This window comes from Sminthopsis crassicaudata, chromosome 3, assembly GCF_048593235.1.
Source record: "Sminthopsis crassicaudata isolate SCR6 chromosome 3, ASM4859323v1, whole genome shotgun sequence".
Lineage (NCBI taxonomy): Eukaryota > Metazoa > Chordata > Mammalia > Dasyuromorphia > Dasyuridae > Sminthopsis > Sminthopsis crassicaudata.
In genome coordinates, this window is record NC_133619.1 from 573,304,108 (window position 1) to 573,327,035 (window position 22,928).

At 42.0% G+C, this 22,928-nt stretch overlaps 1 protein-coding gene across 1 annotated transcript in view; it reads right to left on the reverse strand.

The window, feature by feature from the left end:
- Positions 1-56: 56 nt before the first annotated feature.
- Positions 57-22,928, reverse strand: part of MTMR7 (myotubularin related protein 7) — a 94,170-nt gene continuing 71,298 nt past the window's right edge. Inside the window, exons 8-14 of the mRNA XM_074304826.1 lie at positions 16,027-16,136; positions 15,488-15,613; positions 14,769-14,818; positions 13,467-13,667; positions 12,223-12,363; positions 8,146-8,272; positions 57-5,874 (exon numbers count right to left, since the gene is read on the reverse strand). Of these exons, the coding sequence (XP_074160927.1) occupies positions 5,509-5,874; positions 8,146-8,272; positions 12,223-12,363; positions 13,467-13,667; positions 14,769-14,818; positions 15,488-15,613; positions 16,027-16,136 (1,121 nt within the window). The 3' untranslated portion in view covers positions 57-5,508. The remainder of the gene's footprint in view (positions 5,875-8,145; positions 8,273-12,222; positions 12,364-13,466; positions 13,668-14,768; positions 14,819-15,487; positions 15,614-16,026; positions 16,137-22,928) is intronic.

The window sequence follows — 22,928 nt, forward strand, 5'->3', positions numbered from 1 at the left end:
AAAAATTCCGGGCTTTTTTGGGGATTTTTTTCTCCTGCAATCTTAAAAAAGGGGGGGGGGAGGAAAGAAAGTAAGTTGCTATTTGGAGTAGTGGTCATTAAAAAATCAATCACATTCCTTTTGTTCCTGAGTGATCATGCCAATATATCCGGCTTTTAGTCAGGAAAACTTTGCTGTGTGATGGTGACTGATTTGGAGCATGTGCTCCAATGGTCCCCATAGGAGTCTCCTCAGTCTGACCCTGGCCCTCTTGGGGGGCACCGACCCTCAGTCCTGCAGGGACCAGCCTCACAGAGCTCCAAAGAGCTATCCATCATCCAGGCTGTGGCGGTGCATTTGGCTGGGTGAGACTTCTGCTTTGTCAGGAAGAGGGCCTGCTACTTGGTCTTTGGAATCACAAAGGATATAGTGAATGATTTTGAAGCCAGTATATGCTCCACACATGTATTAGTTTGATGTTTCAAATAAAGGCTGTGTCCAGGACAAGCCCCACGACAGGAAGCAGACATCCTTTAGGATTGGCCATCGTGGGTCTTCAAAGTGGGCCATTATAAAAGAGGTAACAAAAATAAAACAATTGGGTATGTGTTCTGTCTAAGGAAGGGGGGGGGGGACTGGGACACAGGCAGTCAAGCATTTTTTTTCCCTACCTCCTGTCATCAATGAGTTTACCTCTGATTGAAGACCAAGTGAAAGCAATGTGGAGTGGTGGAAACACCACTGGATTTGAAACCAGAAGAATTGGGTGACGCAAGGATTAGACCTGTGAGCTCTAGGGGCCTGGAGGAGGTCATTGTAATTGTGCCTAGTGAGCATGGATGAGCCACTATGCTGGGTTGTAATAGAAATAGTGCTCTATGTAAAAACAGGCAATTGGACAGTAAACCCAAGGAAATCTGAGTGAGCATCATTTGTTTTCCAGCTGACTGAGTGGTGAACCTTTCTAAACATTGTGATAGTGCCAATTTCTGCAGCTTGGTTTTAGGGACCAAATTCACTGCTAAGTTGGATCTCTTGCTATCCTGCGTGAGGGGAGCAGAGCTTCTTGGCCGCTTTTCTGCACCTCTAAAAGGTTCTAGTTGAACAAGATGGCTCAGGTGAGTGATGTCAGTATTTAAATAGCTCCTTTACACCCCTGCCTCTCACCCTGGTGGAGCAGATCTTTTGAGTTCTTAACGCCACTACGTGATTAGGCACACATTATTTGCAACCTTGTTAACTAGGAAGGTTAGGGAAGCATTCAGAGCTTTGTCAGGTGCCCTTGGAGCTCTCCAGAGGGGACCCCCCTCCTCGGCCAGAAGAGAAATGTTAGGTTGGTCCAACATTCGTGAGTCCTGGGACGCTCTCTTCAACTTTGGGGTCTTGGGCAACGAGGGAAGAAAAGGATGACTCCCAAAGTGTAGACAGCCGGAACTCTGGAGAAATATACTTGAAACAAGATGTTGAGTGTCCAACTAATAAGAAACCAGGTGGATCCTCCGAACGCCCTAAGGCAGGATGGGGCTGGTCCAAACATGTACCTGCAATTAGGTATAATGGCATCTGGGCCATTTGGAAGAGCAAATGAGCTCACTAAGAGGGTGCCTCAGCTGCAAACTGCTCCAAATGCTGGTGGTCGGTGCTCTGGCTGCCATCTGTCTCTGGCCAGCATGGGCTTCGCGTGGGTGTCATTTCACCAGTGGAGTTCTGAGAATTACGGGAAATTGTTACATTTGAGGAGAATGCTTTTTGGAAATAGTTTTCTAGGCCACAGTCCATTCCCCTGTGCCTTTCCATCCTTTGCAAAAAAGAATTTTGGTTCCAGAAGTCTAGATGCCCTTTCCAGTACTTTCATTTGAATGGTTGTATTCACCAGTCCTGTCCCTAAAAGGGTCTTATGAAAATCCTGGTGGCGCTGAGGCTGTTTCTCGAGCACCCTTAGCTATTGACATGTGTATTTCTCCCTGCTACCTGGCTTTTATCCTGGAAAATCAGACTGAAGTCTGCACTGATGGAAGTAGACGCTGTGACCATGTTGAGAAACTCTCAAAGAATTTTGAGAGTGAACAAAATCTGTTATCCGGTTCCAAGGGTGAATGCATTAGAAGTGGGCCTGGTTGGCCTAACTCCTGATGCAGAGACCTGGCTGCCAGCTGAGGAAGGAAGAACAGCCACCTCCCTCAGAAATGGTGGTCCTTGGTCCCAGAATTACACTGAAGTTTTATATTGGCCAAAGCTTTAGATGTTCAATTTAAAAGACAACTTGCATCTTAAGGATTTATTGTACTTTTTATCAACACAGTGTGCATATTACATACAAGACAAGACAAACATTTATGTTAACCAAAATTCTGTCCATTTTAACATTTGGGAACTGCTCAGAGGCTTATGTTCACTTGGCTCAATGTGAACAGAATATATCTGTAAATACGAGCTTGTGACTCCTGATCCAGCACTCGGCACAATCATAGTTAATGCCCTATTGGAGTAGTCCTTTACTGTCATATCCCTTTTCAGCTCTCAGTCTTGACTTTAAGAAGGTAGCCCTGTTTGTTTACTTCCTTTTTTGCAGATTCATTTTATATGGAAATCGAAATAGTGAAATAGTTTTAAAATGCAATTTAAAACAATACACCCAAACAAAACCAAATAGGTCACTCACTAGTCAGCATTATGACTACCCAACCTAGACTGGTAGCAATCACTTAAAAGCCTACATTTTGTTCTTTAGACAATTTTCAAATGACCTATAAAATAGGATAAAAATTGTAATAAAACAAAAAGAAATGTATCTTTAAAATGGGCCGTTTATATTCGATATGACTGTCAGGTGGGCATTGGTTAATCCAGGCTTCCAAAGCCAGTGTCTGGAGTTGACAATCAATCTTAGAAAGGCTGAACCGTGTGATCTGCTAAACCTGGCAATCCCCAATGACCCTAGTTTTGTCCAAACACCACAGCTAGTCTGTATTTTTAAACGGAAACAAAAAAGCCATTAAAATGATCAAAAACATTCTGTAAGGAAACGCTGAAAGAGTCAGTGTGTAGCCTAATAGTAATGTCTAAGGAAAGCATTCCAGTGCCAAACTACATTATACGAGGTAGAAGGAACATGGGGATGGAATCCCAGATGTTACAAAAGTAAGTTTAAGGATTAAAGAAAAATAACTAAATTAAATTAGGCTCAGATGTGCTGAACGGTGCATGCATCCAGAAACCCTGAGGCAAAATGGAGAAGGCCCGGCTTATGCCCCCTTCTCCCTCTGGTCCCTCCCTCCAAGGGGCTGGGGAAGCCTTGGGCACTTGAAGCCAGGGATGACAAAAATTCACTCTCTCTTGTGTAAGCAGCTCCTCAGACCCAGGGACTCAGCCCCGTATCATCCCTTTGGGCACCCAGGCTTAGCCAAATAAAGTCCAAGACCCATCACAGTGTGGCTTTGTAGCCACCCTGAACCAAAATTTTTTCCCTCCTGTTGGTCAATGCCTAGAATTTTGGAACAAAAGCCCGGGCACATGCACTACGCTTGATCCATATTCCAGCCATATCAGCGAGCGTCAAGGCTGTGATTTTTTTTCTTTTGCTCACCTTAAGCCAAGCACACAACGAAGCAGAGCTTCGCCACTGAGGTATATTCACATGACTGACAGGGTTTGTTCCCATTTCAAAGAAGCTTCGTTTCCAGTTTGTGGTTAAGAATCATAAGTGGAAGAAGTAAGATTATGGGGCTGCCACTGAGCTGTGGGTCTTTCCATGAGGAAGGCCCTACCCAAAAAAGGAGCTTGGGGTGGCTTTAATTTCAATGTGACTGTTCAGTTAGGAAGGACAACTTTATACTAAAGGGAAGGACTTCCCTGGCCATCCCTTAAATGCATCCAAAACAATACTGCAACCACTACTTTCTACCTTTGGGATTAGGGGCAAGCCATATTTCCCTCATCTGTAACTTGAGGGGATCTCAGGGCATTTTAGGTAGCCAGAAAGTAAGCTTAGGACCCTTCCAGTACCAACTATGTTGAAAGCACCTTTGTTGTGCTCACTCACACAGACTACAGTAGCTTAAAAGAGGGAAGTAGCTATGATTAATAACTCCGGACAGACGGAAGTCGTTCATGTCATCTCCACATTCATCTTGGGAGTCGTCCTAGACTCCCTTCTCCTTCCCCGCCTCACAGTCTGTCATGTGCTCTCTCCCCACTGGTCATGATCTCTTGCCTAGACTGCCTCCTCATTTACCTCCCTATTTCGGTCTCACTCCTTTATGGTTTTCTACACAGCTGCCAAAAATTTCCCCCAAAACCAGTATTTCCTGCTCTACCTTTGTAAAAGTCAATCCCTTTCTGTGTATTTTTGACCTCATTCCCTCCCACCTCTTCTATCTAATCTCATTTCTTCCTATTTTTCCCTGATGCTTGCAAACACACACACGTTTTGAATTTTCACTGCATCTACTCATCTCTATTAGCTACTGCCTTATGGTTCCACTCCTTTTCTCAGCGAGGTGGTGCACTGGATTCCATCAGGAAAACCTGGATTTGAATCCTGCCTCAGAGATTTACTAGCTGTGTGATCCTGGGGAGCTCACTTATCCCCGTTTACCTCAGCTATAAAATGGAGAGAATAATAGCTGAATCCCTATTTTTTTAAGAAAATAAATTCTAATTCCTGCACCTAGCTTTTAAATGTTCCCCGGAGCTAGTTCCAATCCACCTCTCCAGCCTTGTTTCACATCAGCCTGATATCCCATTTTCTGCCTTTTTCAGCTTTCCAAACAGTCCCCATTGCTTCATCTTCCTTCAAGGCTCACCTTTGGTGCCTCTTCTTCTTGGAAGTCTGTCTGGATCTCCCTGGTTCTGAGGGCTTTCCTTCTGCTCCAATCTTTGCTCACTTGCTTATGAATTCAATCCTCCTAGTAGAACCTATTAGTTCCTTGAAGGTAGCTCTAGTGCCTTAGAACCAGCAGGTGCTTAATGTTTGCTGAATTGACTCATGTTCCTAGGCCTTTCCTTTTCTTCTTTCTCTTCCTCTACTTTTCCCCTCCCCCCCCAAGTCCTTTGAGAATAAGAACTTTGATTTGTCTCTTGTTTTATATCAGGACCTCTCTTTGGGGAATTTTCAAAGATTTGTTTGTTTGTTTTTTAAAGTCAATGATTATCATTTTTGTTTGTTTGATTTTAAAACAAAGAAGTTTAAGTGTTATGTGACCTAAAATTTACATGTCAAGCTTGAAAAGAAAATTACTGTGGCTCTTTTAAAATTTGAATCCCAGTTCCAAAAGTACTAGGCTTTATGTTTATAAATTCATTATCTACCTTGATTTTCCTATGATACCTAGAAGGGGGAGGAAAGTTTCTGCCACTTGAAAAGGCCAAAGGCAATTTTCTATGCTCAAACATCTTTAAAGATTGACAGCCCTTGGCTTGTGGGACCCTATTTCCAATTCTCCTTGGTTGTTCCATTTTGGATTGCACGGCTCCCCTTTGGGGGGAAACACTTCTCGTTCCCGGCAGTCCTTCGGTGCAGCGAGGGGCTCATGCGGTGAGGAACACCGCCTCGTCGGGATCGGGGTCCTTGCCGCTGTCCTCACTGGGCAAGCACTCGCCCCCGCTTGGGGAGCGACAGCTCAGGTCCTCCACCCCGGACTCCTGGTCGCTGTTGGCGGAGAGGTCAGGATCGGAGCTCTTCAAGTTCTCCTGGGTGAGAATCAGGGCAGAATCGTCATCGCCTTGGGAAGGGCTCCGGGAGGGCGATGATTTCAAATGGCTCCCGGAATCTGCAGGTGGGTTCCCCACACTGGGAGTGGAGGCCGACAGCCCGGGACGTTTGCTCTGCGGCGCACTGGGCTCTCTCTTCCCTGGCGTCTGGCTGAGGGGAATCTTGTGGATTTTTTCCAGTCTCTAAAAAGAAAAACGGTTCCATTTGTTTGGGGTGATGGACATTTTCTCATTCTGTTTGTTCACTCGATTCTATCATCACAATGCTAGCTCTAGGAAAGGATACAGCATTTACAAAACAGAAAGAATGCCTGAGTTTCAAACTCACAGCCTTTAATCCAACCTCTCTCAAAAAGCAAACTCAGCTGTGTGACCCTGGGCAAGTCACTTAACCCCAATTGCCTCAGCAAAAAAAAAAAAAAAAAGAAAAAAAGAAAAAGAAAATTCTCCATCACTTATTATTCAACCTTGGAGTCCTTGGAGATCTCACAATTCAAAAACTCCTGACCTTGACAAACAACCAATGCATTTTCATTTCCCATGTCAACAGCATTCACTGGTTTTCCCAACCTCAACCTTTTTCTTTCCTCCAAAAAGAACATGTCAAATCCCCCTTGCACACAGAAGCCTTCCAAGTATTTACACGTTGCCTTTTTTGTACATCACATTAATTAGTAACCAGCATTTTTGAGGACCCAAGGTTTGCAAAGTGTTTTACAAATATGATTTCATTTGATCTTCAAAGCCACCCTGGGAGGTAGATACTGTTTTTTACAGATTTTTTTTTTAATTTTACAGATGACGAAACTGAAAAGGACAGGTTAAGTGATTTACTCAGTCACCCAGGTCAACCCCTTTACATGTATTCCTGATGTTTGCAAACACACACACACACACATACACACTTCTGAATTTTCACAGCATCTTCTCATCCCTATTAGCTATTGCCTTATGTTTCCACTCCTTTTCTCAGCAAAATGATGCACTGGACTCAATCAGGAAAACCTGAATTTGAATCCTACCTCAGACATTTACTAGCTGTGTGATCCTGGGGAGCTCACTTACCCCTGTTTATCTCAGCTATAAAATGGAGAGAATGATAGCTACCTCCCAGAGTGGTTGTGAGGATCAAATAAGATAACAAATGTAAAATGTTTTGTTCTCTATCAATACTGGATATTCTGATTATTCCTCCTAAAACATCACATACACATGCATGTCACATATATGTGTATACACACATATATAGATAACATACTCACATAAATGTATACCTATACAAACATACATGTGTGTATATTTGTGTATACATCCATGAGGACAGAGATTATTTCAATTCTGCCTGTATCCCCCAGAGTTAAGCACAGTGCCTGGCACATAGGGGGTACTTAATAATTCATTCACTGTTGATTGACTACTGATTAAAGAAAGTTCCATGAAAGAGAGATGGAAGGATGAATGGCTCACCATTTACCATCTGCCACTTTAGCATGGGTTCTGTCAGACATCTTTACCCAGATACGCCAGATATCTCAAACCCATATTTTCTAAAAGGATTTTATTTGGAACTCTGAATACAATCTCAGTTCAGAGAAGGGAAACCTGTATAATTAAGGAAGGGCAAATACCAGAAGAAAGGAAGGGAGGAAAGAAAGAAGAGAGGAAGGAAGGAAGGAAGGAAGGAAGGCAGGAAGGTGGGAGGAAGGAAGAAAAGGAGGGAGGGAGAGAGGAAGGAAAGGAAGGAGGGAAGGAGGGAGGGAGAGAGGGAAGTGAGGGAGGAAGGAAAGGAGGAAGGGAAAGAAGGAGGAAAGAAAGGAGAAAGAGAAGGAGGGAGGGAAGAAGAGAGGGAAGTGAGGGAGAAAGGGAAAGAAGGAGGAAAGAAAGGAGGGAGGGAAGGAGGAAAGGAAGGAGGAAGAGAGGGAAGTAAGGGAGGAAGGAAAGGAGGAAGGGAAAGGAGGAGGAAAGAAAGGAGGGAGGGAAGAAGAGAGGGAAGTGAGGGAGGAAGGAAAGGAGGAAGGGAAAGAAGGAGGAAAGAAAGGAGAAAGGGAAGGAGGAAGGGAGGGAGGAAGAGAGGCTCATTGAAATGCTAGGGGAAAGGAAACCATGAGGAACAAAATTCCAAGTGTCTGAAACAGGGCTGGCCATATTGGTATAACTGATCAACAATCAGGCCAGTAAAGTTAAGGATGGAAATAGAGAATAAAGAGTCAGGCTAGATGGGGAGGTTGGACAGAGAGGCTGAATAAATGGTTATACAAAAGCAGAGAAATCTGGACTTAATGGATTCTGAAGGCATGCCTTACGAGAGCAGCATTCTAGGGTTGGTCTGGTGGTAGCATACAGGATGGAAAGGAGAGGAGGAAAGAAAGCAGACAAGGCCATGGGGAGGCTTCCTGGCCACCCACACAAGAGATGTGATGGGGGAAAAAGCTACTGGCTTCAGGCCTGTAGTACCTCTTCCAAGACCTGCAGCTCCTCTTCCAATTGCTGAGTTTCCTCCTTCACTGCCATCAGGTAATCAGTAACTGACTGTCGAGGTTGCATGCCTTTTTCAAAGCGGTTATACATTCCACTCCAAAACCTAGAGAAGACAGCAGAGGTTACTGGTAGTTCCTGCCACGACATTTTCAGGTTCAAAGTTTCATCAGGGCCACCTAAAACTATTAGTGTCAGGCACCAGCCGCATACATTCTAGAGAAGAAAGAATGCAATCATTAAGAACTACTTTCTGAAATGCTCCAAATCACTACTGATCAAAGAAATGAAAATTAACACAACTCTGAGATACCACTATACATCTCTCAATATGGCTAAGATGACAGGGAAAGATAATGCAGAAAATTGGAGGGGATGTGGGAAAACTGGGACACTGAGACATTGTTGATGGAGTTGTGAATACATCCAGCCATTCTAGAGAGCAGTTTGGGCTCAAAGGGCTATAAAACTGTGCATAGTCTTTGATCCTTCAGTGTCTCCACTGGGCCTGAATCCCAAAGAGATCATAAAAAAGGGAAAAGGATCCACATGTACAGAAGTGTTTGTGGCAGCCCTTTTTGTAGTGGCCAGAAACTGGAAACTGAGGGGATGCCCATCAATTGGAGAATGGCTGAATATAGTGTATGAATGTTATGGAACATTATTATTGTATAAGAAATGATCAGCAGGATGATTTCAGAAAGGCTGGAGAAACTTGCATAAATGGATGCTGAGTGGTGTCGACCCAAGAAAACATAATACACAGCAACAATAAGATTATGTAATGATCAACTAAGATGATCCAAGGTAATTCCAAAAGAGCCATCTGCATAGAGAACTATGGAGACTGGATGTGGATCACCATAGTATTTTCACCTTTGTTGTTTGTTTGCTTGCTTCTTTTTCTCATTTTTCCCTTTTTGATCTGATTTTTCTTGAGCAGCATGATAAATGTGGGAAAATGTTTAGAAGAATTGCACATGTTTAACCTTCATTGATTATCACTGTGTAAAAGAGGAAGAGCTAGGGAAGTAGGGAGAAAAATTTATAACACAAGGTTTTGCAAGAGTAGATGCTGAAAATTATCTTTGCATTGCATACATTTTGAAAAATAAAAAGCTATTATTAAAAAAAAAAAGAACCACTTTCTGAGGAGGTCCTAGGGGAGAAATGAGGGATTCTGGGCTTGGAGAAGGATTATGTTAATAAGCCAAGGATGGGAGTATATTTGGGAAAGTCTAGCATTTATATGCAAGACAAGAATTAAAAATAGAGGCCAATAATTCATACTGTTTACTAAGACAAACTCCAGGTAGTCCCTTGAGTTAGATTTAAAAGATCACATCACAAATAAATTAGAGGAACACACAGTAAATTACCTTTCAATTGTCTGGATAGGGGAAAAATCCAACCAAACAAGAGACAGAAGGAAATAAATAAATAAATATATACGAAATAAAATACAAAAGAACTCAGCAGATAAAATGAACAATTTTAGTTACATTAAGTTTAAAAGGTTTTCTATAAATACAATCAATGCAAATTAGAAAGGAAAGTTCACTGGGAAAAGTCTTTGCAGCAAGTCTCACTGATAAAAGAACAGATTACAATTTCTAGGAATAAGACCCATTCTCTCATTGATAAATGATCAAAAGATATGATTAGGCAGTTTTCAGAAGGAGAAATTCAAGCCATCAAAACCAAGCTTCAAACCATTAATGACTACAGAAGCACAAATCTAATTAACCTTGAGGATATAACTCACTCCCATCAGATTGGCAAAACTGAAAATAAAGTAGTATTTAGCTATCATATGGCACTTTGGGATTTGCAAAGGCCTTGACATATTTCATTTGATCTTCACAATAACCCTGAGAGTTAGGTGCTACTATCACCCCCATTTTACAGGTGAAGAAAGTGAGATAAAAAGCAGTTAAGCAACTTGCCCAGAGTCACATAACTAGCAAATGTGTGAAGAAAGAAACAATTCAGGCTGTCCTGACTCCAAGACAAGCGTTCTATCTCTTATGCTCACTAATTGCCTCAAACAAGGTAAATGACAAATGTTGGGGAAGTTGTGGGAAAACAGGTGTACTAAATACATTGTTGGTGGAACAAAAAACACTGAAAAGTCAGATCTGGATTTGACAGCATAATTAATAAAACAAGAAGCCATTAATTTCCTAAATTGTGTTTTTTCCCCAGCCCATGCTAATTTGCTTTGTTTTGGGGCAGAGCCACACAAGAGTCTCCCATCCTTTAGACTGAGAAAATGCCAAGGATGGTTTGTGACTAGGGGTCCCTTGTACAACATCCTTCTTCTTCCTCCTCCTCTCCAGGATCTTAAGAAATTAATCCCCATGAGAACATATGGCCAGGGCTTGACCCAGAACATGTAACCAAGGAACTAATAAGCTTGAACGTTCCTCTGGCTTAAGGTGCAGCTCAATGGGCTTAAGGGGGTTTTAGTCAAACTCATAGTTCTGAAAATCTAATCTTGTAAAAAGTTTTCTAAAGGAAGGCCCCCCTCATGCTAGTGACTTTTGGGCTTGAAAACTGTGTACTTCCCTTGGTGGGAGCTGCTCTCCCATAGCACCCTGTGAAACAAAAAATGACGACCTACAGCCTTTGGTTCTGGGCTAAACTCTTCAGCTTCTGCTAGACAATACTAGAGTGGCAAAAAGTGGGGAAGGGGAAATGGGCAGAGGACACCAGGAATCACCCAATTTCCAGATTATAAATATTAACTAGGGTTGGTCCTTAAATGTGACATGCTGTTAGATGATGATGTATAATGGGAAGACTTTCTCTGTGGACTTAAAGTGAACTGAAAGTCAAGAGATGAATTTAAAACCCATCTCACATATTCCAGAGCTGTAAGAACACAAATAAGTCATTCTTAAGCTGGGGTTCACAGAGCTTCATTTTTCTCATCTGTAAAATGAGGAAAAGGATGTTTTTGTAGCACTAGTCATGGTTCAGGCTACTGTGAAAGGTGCAATTGGCATTGTGAGTGGATACTTGAAAATCATCACCAACCTATCCACCCATTCTGTTTCTAGGGATTTAATCAGCCACACCCTGGTAGAAAAATTGGGTTTTTTGTTTGTTTTTGCTGAGGCAATTGGGGTTAAGTGACTTGCCCAGGGTCACACAGCCAGTGATTCATTTTTTAAACCTAGGGACAATATAATGGTCCTTCAGCTCACCAAGGTTCCTAACTCTGCATCTTTACGTATTTTATTTTAAACAACAAAAAGTAGATTTATCATTCTTTTTCTTTTTTCATTTCTTTAATACTTTCTATAGAAGAAAGTCAGGAGTTTTGAGGCAGAAGGCAAGCTTTCAGTAAGATCATTCAAAATGAGATTGACAGGAAACAGTAGGTTCCTGAGCTGAGCTTTCGTGTGTAGGCAGCAATGAATGGACTTTCAGAGTAAATACTGTAATTTGCACCCAACTAAAAGGAATATGAGTCAATGTCCACACATTTTATTCCAACCGTCATGGAACTACTTTTTACCTTACATTATGTCCTGGCATACAGAAGGCACTTAATAATTGCTTGTTGTTTATCCTTCATTCTTGGAGAGGACCATGACATCAGGGAGGGGATGCCATGGGATAATAGCCAAGGAGGGCTGTGCAAGGTCACCTTCCCCCTCGAGGGAAGTCTTCCTCTGGAAATTCACTTAAGTCTTGAAAGAAACCAGGGGAGCTAGCAGCCAGAAATGAGGAGGAAGAATATTCTATGCATGGGGACAGCCAGGGAAAAGATAGAAAGTCATTCATTCATTCATTTGTTCATTCAGTGAGTCATATTTTTGACTGTGTTGTTATAAATATTTTAAAATATGTCCACACATTATATATTCATAGATCATGTTCATAGATGTATATTTATACACCATGCTGTATTCTCCCTATGGGACCAGTTGGTCCATAAAGGCAACTCAAACCTATGCTCTAGTTTATATATCCCTGATGCTGGGCGCAGGGCCCAGCCACCAGTAACATTTGTTATGCCTAAAAAAAGATAATAGAGAAATTCCATACTTGTACATGAAGTTGCATGGACTGGTTGGGGGCCGAAGGGTTCCCCGAGCCTGGCTATGGTCCTCTCGAAACAGGGGATTCAGGTAGTCAGCCCGATTCTTCCACAGGTGAGCCCAAAGAGAGTGTGTTCTTTCTTGAATCCTGAGAGAGATAATGAAGAAGATCCACCTGAAATCCTTCCCAAGAACCAAGGCATCCCAAGGGTCAGAGGATGTCTGAGCTGGAGGAGAGATTCTCTCCTGTTTTATAGATGGAACCTCTCAAAAAGTGGCTTTTCTGCAGTCACGCAGTCCCTTAGCAGCAGAGCCAGCCAGAGAACCCAGCGCTCTTGCTTCTGCCTCCACTATTCTCATGCCACGTTGCCTTAGGCAGAGGAGGTCAGGAAGATTTTTTAGGGGATCTTCTCCTATTTAAGGATTAGTGATTGCTCTCAGGCATTCCAAATTCACTAAGTTTACCCAAAGCATTCAAGCATAAACTCACCCAATTTCATGCAAAATTATTGTAAATACTGACCTTTTATCATTTTTCACAACCTGAAAATTCTTCCTGTTATCCAGCTGTCCTACTCTTTGTAACCCCATTTGTGGCTTTTGTGTTTGTTTTTTGGCAAAATTACTGCAGTGGTTTGCCAGTTCCTTCCCCAGCTCATTTTATAGATGAGGAAACTGAGGTAAATAGGGTTACATGACTTACCCAGGGTCACACATTAGTGTCTGAGGCCAGAACATTTTACAGGTAAATGAATTCAAGCATCAATAAAGCTACTGAATAAAGATCTGATTGGGGTCTGGACTCAAGATCCACCTCCGGTACTTGCTGACTGATTAACCCTAGACAAGTTACTTAAGTGCTCCAGAACAACTTTAAAAAATAATAATACATTTGTATTTATATCAACTAAATCTCCCTCAGTATTTACCCCTTTCCCCATCCTCCCTCCCAGATAGACATGCCATGTAATTAAATTTTTAAAAAAATTAAGAAAAAGAGGAATACTATTCTACTGCACTGAACTCCAAATATTTTCACTGACTGTTAACTTTTGCCCCGAGAGCTCTGCCTCTTCAGTGCAATATTTTCCTGGTTTCCTTTTAAGTCTAAACTGAAAGACCAACCTCAATAGTGGACCAAAGAGAAGTCTTTAAATCGGCCATCCAAGAGACAAAGCACTTAATGGCGGCGGGCTTACAGGGGAAGGAGGGGGTGGGCAGTGGAGCTTCAGGAAGGGGCCAGGTACTTGCCTCAGCTCCTGTCTCTCCTTCTGGTTGTTACAGAGGAAGGTCCCAAACTGGCAAGAATAGATGTGATGTTGGATGTGCACCAGAAACCTCTCATTGAACTCAAAGGCACAGGGGAACTGCTCCGTGAGCTGCCAGACACACTCAAGAAACTGGTCAATGACTGGGGAGATCTCCTTGGGGTCGCCATCCAGGTGGCCGTATCTGCCAGGACACGGTGGGAAACGTTAATGGGGCAGATGTGCTCATTGGAAAGAAGGACAAAAAGGAAGGGGAAAAAAAGGCAGCCTCAGCCCTTCAGAGAAGAGCTGGCAAAGGGACAGACTTAAATAGTGAGCACCAAAACATAGGGTAGATGCCTCAAACCTCCTCTTTCCAGAGCAAAATGGCCTCATCACAGTCCTGTGTGGTCAGAAGGGCCATTGTATCATTATTCCCATTCTGCAGAGGGGAAACTGAGGTTCCCAGAGGCCAAGTGGTCATCATCAAGCAGCAGAGACCCAAAAGCTGGTAAAGTCCAAAAGAACTCAGGTCTTCTTACAAGATACGCAGTGCTTTGTGAATACAGAATGGAATTAAACGGTTTCGGAAGGCCCCAACTGGTGTGACTGCCCTAGTCCCAGAACTTCTAAGAGTCTCAGTCACCTTAGCTGGAAAGCTGTGGAAATAAAACTTGCGCAACCAAAAAAAGTGCATCTTTTCCACGAATGGCAGTCATTGCCACCAAAAAGATTCTTAATTTGGTCGTGAAAATTTCTACAATCAATCCTCCATTTTCAAAGGATTTGTAATAGGAAAGGACCATCGTGGTCTTCTAAGTGAACACTCACTCTTTAGCTGAGGAAAGTGAGACTCTATGGATTATACAGAAAGTGTGGCTGAGCTTATGAGATTCACCTGATGGGGGCTATTTCACCAACAAGTTCCTGAAACTAAAGAAAGACCACAAAATAACTAATATTGGTGCTAACCAGAAATTAGACTTTTTCCACTCTGTGACATCCATGTTAAGGATACATATATGATAGTATTTGTAGCAAGAAATAGCATATTTCCTCAATAGCAGAGAACAGTCTAGTAAGCCAGCTAACTGTCTCTCAGGGAGGTAGCTCCTCTCACATTCCTAAACAATTTCCATTTTTAAAATCAGATCACTCCTGGGAAGGAGGGGAAAATTGGAACAGAAGGTTTTGCAATTGTCAATGCTGGAAAATTACCCATGCATATATCTGGTAAATAAAAAAAGAAACTTAAAAAAAAAATTAGATCACTCTTGATAGATCCTATGCAAGAGCAAAACCTCACCTATGATTAAACTTGTGCCCGAAGGAAATCCAGTCTTTTTCAATTAACACCTAGAAGCAAAAGGAAGGGGTGGGATTCAGAAAACAGTTATTGCAGATGACCTTCACCCTGCAGCTCTCTGAGAAAACTTGGCCACCTTCTGAAGAAGCCCACAACAGCCCCTGGGGAAGCCACATTTAGCCCTTCAAAGCAAGGTAGTGATCCCAATGAAAGGCTACTCTTCCTGCTGAATTGGGATCAGGATTTGAATTTACATTTTCTAGCCAAGTTTGGATCTAATCATTTTTACCTACATAAGGAATATAAAATGGGTCTATGAGTATGGATAATCCTAATCCAATAACCTCAGAAGGAACAGGTGGATGTTATAGAAACATGGAGTTTACTTCAATGGCACAGCCTACTGTGATAGGGAACTTCCCATCACTAAAGATACCCAAGAAGAAACGTGAATGACTATTTTTCAGGGATGTTGTAAAGGGAGGAGGATTTACTATGTGTTAAGGGGATTCCTGTTGCTAACAGCCCCGGACTTTGCAAGGTAAATGACCTAGCTAAGTGCTGTGCACAATTTCCAGGCTTGGCAATGAGGAGGGTTAGGGTTAATGCTGCCTCAGTTTACATTATCTGGCTGCATGGTCAGTGTGGGAGGGGAAGAGCAGGGGGTCACAGCCGGTTCCCAAGTCTGCTTTTGGCAGCTGCAGGATAGCCAGACTGACCATGAAGCCTTTCAAGGTCCGATAGTGGGGATCCAGGAGGAGGCTAGCCACCGAGCAGACCTGGGCCGTTCGGTCCCAGCCATCTGAGCAGTGGACAAGGACACTGGTCCCTTCTTCAGCCACAGCCTGAAAATAAAGACAGAACAGAAGGAGAGAATCAGTCAAAAGGAGGAGGAGGGCTGGTGCTGGGAAGCAGCTTGGACACTGGGGTGTCTAGAGGCAGGGGGCTAGTGCTTCCCCTCCACGAGGGATGGAAGAGCCCTCTCTATTAGACTAGAGGACATAGCCATGGTTCCCGTGGATTCTGGAGGATGTACTTCATCCTCTCGTTGGAGGGGAACAAATAGTTCCTACTGGCCGGCAGGTAGAGAAGGCAGGAAGGTTTTTCTGTTAGGATTCACTGGGGGCTACCAAGCTTTCGCCCCCACCAGGCTCTGGCTCAGATGGGCCAACTGGAGTCTCATGTGGCTATCCTAGTCTCTGAGAACCCAGAGCCACGTGACCCACGCAGGACACCTGTGGCTGACAAGATAACTCACCTTGGCGATAAACACCCCTGCATCCAAGATAGCTTTGATGTGCTTCAGCCAGCCGGAATTCTCCAGGCCCCAGAGGAAGTCACTCATTGAAGGGGATCGCAGCTCACACACTGGAAAACAATTTGGGTTGTAACAAATCCTGGGGTGCCAGCAGCCCTGGCTTTGAATGGGAGCTCTCCCCCGGCGAGTCTCCTAACCCATTTTACATATGGGGAAATTGAGGCACAGAAAAGCTGTTGCCTGTAACTGTTACAGTTGAGATCGATTCTTCTGAATCCAAGCCCAGGTTCTTCCTGCCACCCCATTTATCTTCAAGTCCAGTGAACTGATGGCAGCAAACATCTCCTTTTATTCAGTGATTTACGACATTAAAATCACCCCAGGTCTTAGGAGCCAGAGGAAACAGTTTACATCCCAACTGGGCTAGTGACTGTACAACCTCAAGGTTGCAATTTACTCTTCTTCAAGCCTCAGTTTCTTCATCTGTAAAGTGGGAATCCTATTAGTTTCTACCCCCCCAAGGTTGTTGTGAGGATCCAATAAGGTAATATTGTAAAGTGCTTGATAAATGCAAGCTATTTTTTTCTCAATTCATGTCATCTGTGTTTCTTACTAATTTTTTCAGCTACGGAGAAGACATAATACCTCTCTGCACATTAAAATACACATTATGCACATTAAAAGAGGAAAATACTCTGTAAAAATAATTGAATTTGTAGAGGGCAATTCCACTGTTTATTTCAGAAACGCTTTCCATTGTTCACCCGGGGCCTGTTCATGGGACTGACTAATATCATGTTCAACCCACTTATGCTTAGGAATGCTGTGCTAAAGCAGTCCCTAATTACCATACATCCTAAAAGTATCAAGGAAGAGACCTTGCCCCTTGGAAGAAGACCTTCAGGACAAAATGACTCTGACTCCCGGCTGATGGACCAAAGGTAGCGCTGAGCTTAAAGGGGCAAAAAAAGGGGGGGGCAAGAACGCTCCAAAGAGCGAGGAAAACATTTAAAAAATTTCACATAACAAATTCTGACAAGGTAATTGTGAGCCATATTTATCCAGAAGCAGAATCCCACTACCGTTATGCTTTATCTTCTCATTCAAAATAGAAGTTTATTTATTTGTTTTATACTTATACTGTATATTTTTATATGTCCTTGTCAAAGAGAGGCTGTAACATAGGGAAACTGAGATTTCACTGGCCAAAATACAGCAAGGCTTTGGCGGAGACCAGCAGCGTTCTAACTTTTTGATCTCAGGACCCCTTTTCTAAAATGACTGAGCTTTTGTTCAGATGGACCAAAATCTCTCAATATTCAGAATTAGAAGAAATATTGTGAAAGTGATGGAATTCCAGCAAGATAATGAAGTTAAAGTGCTGCACTCAATAGACCAGCAAATTTGGAAAACTCACAGTGAATTAGTAAAGATCAATTTACACACCAACCCTGATTAGGAGGAAGCCCAGGAATGTCAAATTACTGAACAACTGCACTCACTTCACATGCTAGCAAGGTTTTGCTTATGATTCTGCAAGGGGGGCTTCAGCAATATGAAAACTGAGAATTACCCAAAAAGCAGGATGGTTTCTGAAGAGACAAAAGAAGCAGAGACCAAATTGCCAACTTTCACTGGATTATGGAAAAAGCAAAGAAGTTCCCTCTCTCTCCCCCAAAATCTACTGCTTCATTGAGTGATAGGATTAAAAGTGGGAAAAGAGTATGACAAAGCTGCATATTGTTACTTTTTAAGTTTTATTTTTAAGTTTATTTAAATTATATATAGAATATATCATGTAAAATGCCAGGCTGGATAAAGCAAAAGCCAGAATTAAGGTTTCTGAGAGAAATGTTAGCAATCTAAGACATACAGACGATACCACTCTAATGGCAGAAAGTGGAAGAAAATTAAGAAGCTCCTTGATGAGAGTGAAAGAAGAGAATGTAAAAGCTGGATAAAAGTTTGACATTTAAAAACCTACTATCTTAACAACTGATCCCATCACACTCTGGCTAATACAGAAAAAAATGGAAATAGTGTCAGATTTTGTATTTTGGGTTTCAAAGATTGCTGCAGATGGTGACTGTTGTCATGAAATTAAAACACTGCTCAGAAGGAAAATTATAGCTAATTTGGATAGCATATTAAAAAGCAGAGACATCACCTTGCCAACAAAGATCCGTATAGTCAAGCCTATGATTTTTCCAGTAGCAATGTATGGCTGTGAGTTGAACTATAAGGAAAGTTGATACTTTTGAATTGGGTACAAGAGAAGATTTTTGAGAGTCCCTTGGACAGCAAGAAGATCAAATCAATCAGGGCTTAAAGAAATTAATTCAGGCTGTTCACTGCTGGAGGTGAAGTTTAAATCCTTTGGCCATATAATGAGAAGAGCTCATTGGAAAAGACACTGATGTTGGGAAAGATTGAGGCAAAAGGCAAAGGCAAAAGAATCCAGCTAAAGATTCGAGATAGAAAGATAGTATGATGGAAAAACTGGACATGAACTTGGATAGATATTGGAGATAGTGGAGAAAAGAATGAGCTGGCATGCTACGGTCTATAGGGTCCTGAAAAATTAGATATGATAACCTCACAACAATAATATATATTAGAAAATAAAATGGATAAAATTTAAACATATATTTATTAATTCATTAAAATACTTATTACATTAACATAAGCAACATTTTAAAAATGAAAGTTAAGTATTTTCTGAAACAAAAAAAAATTTAGTGAGAACGGCATTGTTTTACACATATTTTTGCAAATCCTGAATGCCTAGTTTAATATGCAACTAGATTCTCATATCTGTTTCTGAATTTAGTCTATTCTGATAATGTTGGTTTGGCTGCAGTATCTGAAGCAAATCTAGCCATACATAAACGTGTTGAATAGGTTAAAAAATGTCTTCGTATAATTATGAAAATCCTCTGAAGGGTCTCCGGGTTCTATAGATCACCTTCTGAGAACCAGTAGGGTAGACAGATATACATAATAAGAAACACTGGCTAGATAAGAATTGACTTCTTTCCTAGTTTAATTTTTGTTATTGCTCAACTTCATTTTGTATGTAAAGCTAAAAGGTATCTCAGGAGTATTTAACTCTAAATTAGTTATCTATAATAGAGGGTTTTGATTTCCACCTTACCAAAAGGATCATTCTACCTGGTTTCTATTATCTAGGTGAGATGCTTCTGACTTAAAGAGCTGACTGCCCAGGAGATTCAAGCAACTACAACCTAGCTGATATGGCTTGCAGAGCTCTGAAGAGATGGGTAGCCCCTCTGACTCCATGCAGGGTTTCCTCCATTGCCCCACACAACCTGCTTCTTCTCACCTACAGTCCATTAGCCTAGCTGGTGCTTAATATAGTGCCTGGCACAGAGTTGGTGCTTAATAAATGTTTACTGATTGATTGACTGGTTGATGGTGTATCATGGCAGCTTAGGTTCCCCTAAAAGTAATACCCTCCTTTACTTCCTTTTAGAAGCTAATATTACCATGTATATGGGAAGCCAGCTGGGCTTTCAAAGGTTTTCTAATGTGCTTGTTTTCCAGGTAGCAACTGAAATGACTCCACTTTCTGTCCAGCTCAAAAGACAACATGAAAAGCTAAGTTGGTCAAATGATTAAGCTCCACAAAACAGATGGGAGCCCCGCTGAGACTGGGATGGTAAAGCACAAAACTGACAGATCTGTTTGCACATTTCAGCCTAGGAGCAAGCAGAAAGGTCCATTTGTTTGTTCCCAGCACCAATTCACAACCAATATTTACACACCTTTTTACTGAACAAAAGAAGTCCACTCCAGCTGCCACTCATGGAGCACTCCCGCTACCAGCTCCTCGGGGGAGTCAGTTCTATTAATATTTGCTTTAAAGAGCTGAGTTGACAACAGCTGTAAGCCTGGGAGTGGTTATCCATCCCAGTGGAGCCCTTTCTGTTGTCTACAAACAGAGCAAGACTCAGGACAAAGGGGGGATTCCTCTGAAGTTCTGGGGTCCTCCTGAGTCAGATCAGTGATTTTAGGAAGTCGACATTTCTCTAGTCTGACAGAGGGTCAAGTCTACCCACTTTATCCCCTCTGAGAGAATCAGGAAGGCAACAGAAGAAGGACCCGAAAGCAGGGATGTCAACTTGAGGCACTTGTTTGTGCATGGGGACTTTATCTTCAAGTCTATAAATTACAGAAAAAGCTTCGGTGTGCACTGATTGGGAGACTATTCTAATCTCCCAGGGAAACCTCATGAGCCAACCCCGAGGCATTATCCCCACAGGCCATGCTGAAAATCACCTTTTCTGGAGTTACATAAAAGTTGTGCCGGCCCTGAGCACTGCTGAGCCTTCCTCCACCACCATGACTCATGACAACCTGACTTTGTCATTTTTTCTCCCACTCAGGATGGTTTCAGTTCCTTGGAAAGATGTTTTAGAGGGGATAGAAGAAGGGAGGGAGACGTCAATAAGCTCCAGCACAGTTTCCCAGACCGAATTTGGGTCCCATCAGGTACACGTGAAGATATTCTTGTAACTAAAAATCAAGTGACCTTGGTCAAGATTAGTCTCCACTGTCCCATCGTAGCCAGAAGATGAGCCAGAATTCTTTAAATCAATGAGGGTAAGCACTGGTAGATTGGAAAGTAGAGCCCATTATTGAGTTCCCATATTTGCCGGTGATCTAAAAAGCCTATGATAATTATTGCCCTCAGCCCCATTCCCTTTCTTCTACTTGGTCTCCAGAAGAGCAGAAGAGATGTTGCCCAGGGCTGAGAGTAGCCCAATTAAGGACTGAAAAGCTCACTACAAGCAAGCAAGATCCTAGCTGGTAAAATCTTTGGCTTTGGCAATCCATAAGATCAAGACAAGTGCCTGATGGTTCTTAACCTTGAGCACCCCCTCTTCTGTATTCTGGAAGTCAAGTAGAAGAAAGGTAATGGAGCTGAGAGCAGTAATCATCCCCCAATTTTTAAATCAGCTGAACTGATTTACTTAATTAAACATAAGATTTTGATACAATGACCAATGAGAGATCAATCTTCCAGAGGCAGCATGGAATGTTAACTTGGAATGTTTTTCTATTACAAAGTCAGACCAAAGCAAGTGGCCACTAACTCATGAGTTCTCTTTGGAGTGAAAAACACAGGAAATAGTAGAGGAGGTTTTAATATATGTCAACAAAAAATATTGCTTCTGGGAATACTTGGTCATCTCATGATAACTAGGAGCACAAAAGGCCACTATGAGGATCACTGTGGTGTGGAACAATGTGTCTCATAAAAGATGAAGAGGTCAAAATATTCTACAAAGAACTCAATAATAAGACGTTCCAAATTATATTACAGATATTTCCCTCCTTGGGGACTCTGAAGCTAAAATAGGATAACACTAACAAAAAGTATGTTGGAAAAACTGCTTTAGCAAAGAAATCATTTTATGAATATCATACTTAAATATTATGAATACTTTCTTCAAGATGAGAGGCAGAAAGTCCTAGACAAGAGAAGAATTTTTTTAAAAAAAGAAAAAATGAAACAGAAAATTAAATAGATTATATACTAGACAATAAATGATTGGTTAACTAATTGCAGGAACTATTCCTGAATCAGATGTCCCGTGCATAGCCAAGACTTTGAACTGTTCGGTAAAGTCAAAATGAACATAAAATTACAATACAGAAAGGAAATTAAAGCTAATTCATCTTGACTTTGTTCCTTTTAGAACATCAAAAAAAATCATCAACACAGACTAGCACCATTTTTTACAAAATTTTAAGCAATGGAAAGTAATATTCACAATGAGGGAAAACCTAGAAATCATGTTAGCCAAGCCAGAGACACGGCAGCCAGAAGCAATGCTGATGTGTACATAAACTCTGCCAAGGCTTAATAAAAGGAAAAATTGTTCACCAAATGTTTGGAGAGGAACCCAATTAAGTCAAATCATTCCCAAATATCTAAAGATGAAATTGAAAGGGAGAACAGACTGATGGAAAATGAAAAAGACGTGTCAGGATGACTTCAGACTTTTGTCATCATTAGTGATATGACAGCTTGGAGAGTGGGTACATCTTCAAATATTGGAAGGGTTATGGAAGAGTGATCATTTGGCAACAGAAGGTAAGACCAGGAGCAAGGACTGAAAGTTAGAGAGACAAATTTAGGCTAGAGATGACAACAAGAGCTACCCAAAACCAAGACACATCCCTGAGGAAGTGGTGAGCTGCGCATGGGGACTGGCCACAAAGCCCATCCTTTGCTGTGAAGTAGAAGGGATTTACTTAGTCAGTGGCAGGTTGGATTCAATGGCCATGGAAGGCCCTTCCAATGCTGAAGCTCCAGGATTCTGGGACAGTAGCAACAACTTTGGGGGCCCCAGATGTGCCCATTGTGTCATGGCTCCTAACAGGATGCCTGAAGAAGTAGAAATGGATCCCCCCAAACAAAAGCCAAAACAGAGTGACATTCTACAAGACTGGGAGGACCAGAGGAGATTCACCCTGGAAGCAATGCCTTTTAGAGATACTATCTGAACGAGGGAGAGTTAGTCAAAAATTTGGGGAAATCACAGATGGCATTAATAGTCCAAAAAGGAAATGAGGAGGATATTAATGCCCATCAATCACAATGTCTACTTCAGTTCTCAAGTACTGAAGTGGATCTATGATCACGGCGACTCCCTCAAATAATACGTATCACAGTCACCCACTGTTGCCCTTCCAGAGTGACACTGTCTACACTCTCCCATAAGTTGACCATGGGGGACCTCACATTGTGCTGGCTCTTTCTCCTAGCTTACATTTACTCCCATTCTTTGAAGTTTTTCATGTTCTACTCACACCTACCATGCCCCTCTCCATTGCTCTCTGAGTAGGATTCATTTTTAGTTGGAATGAACAAG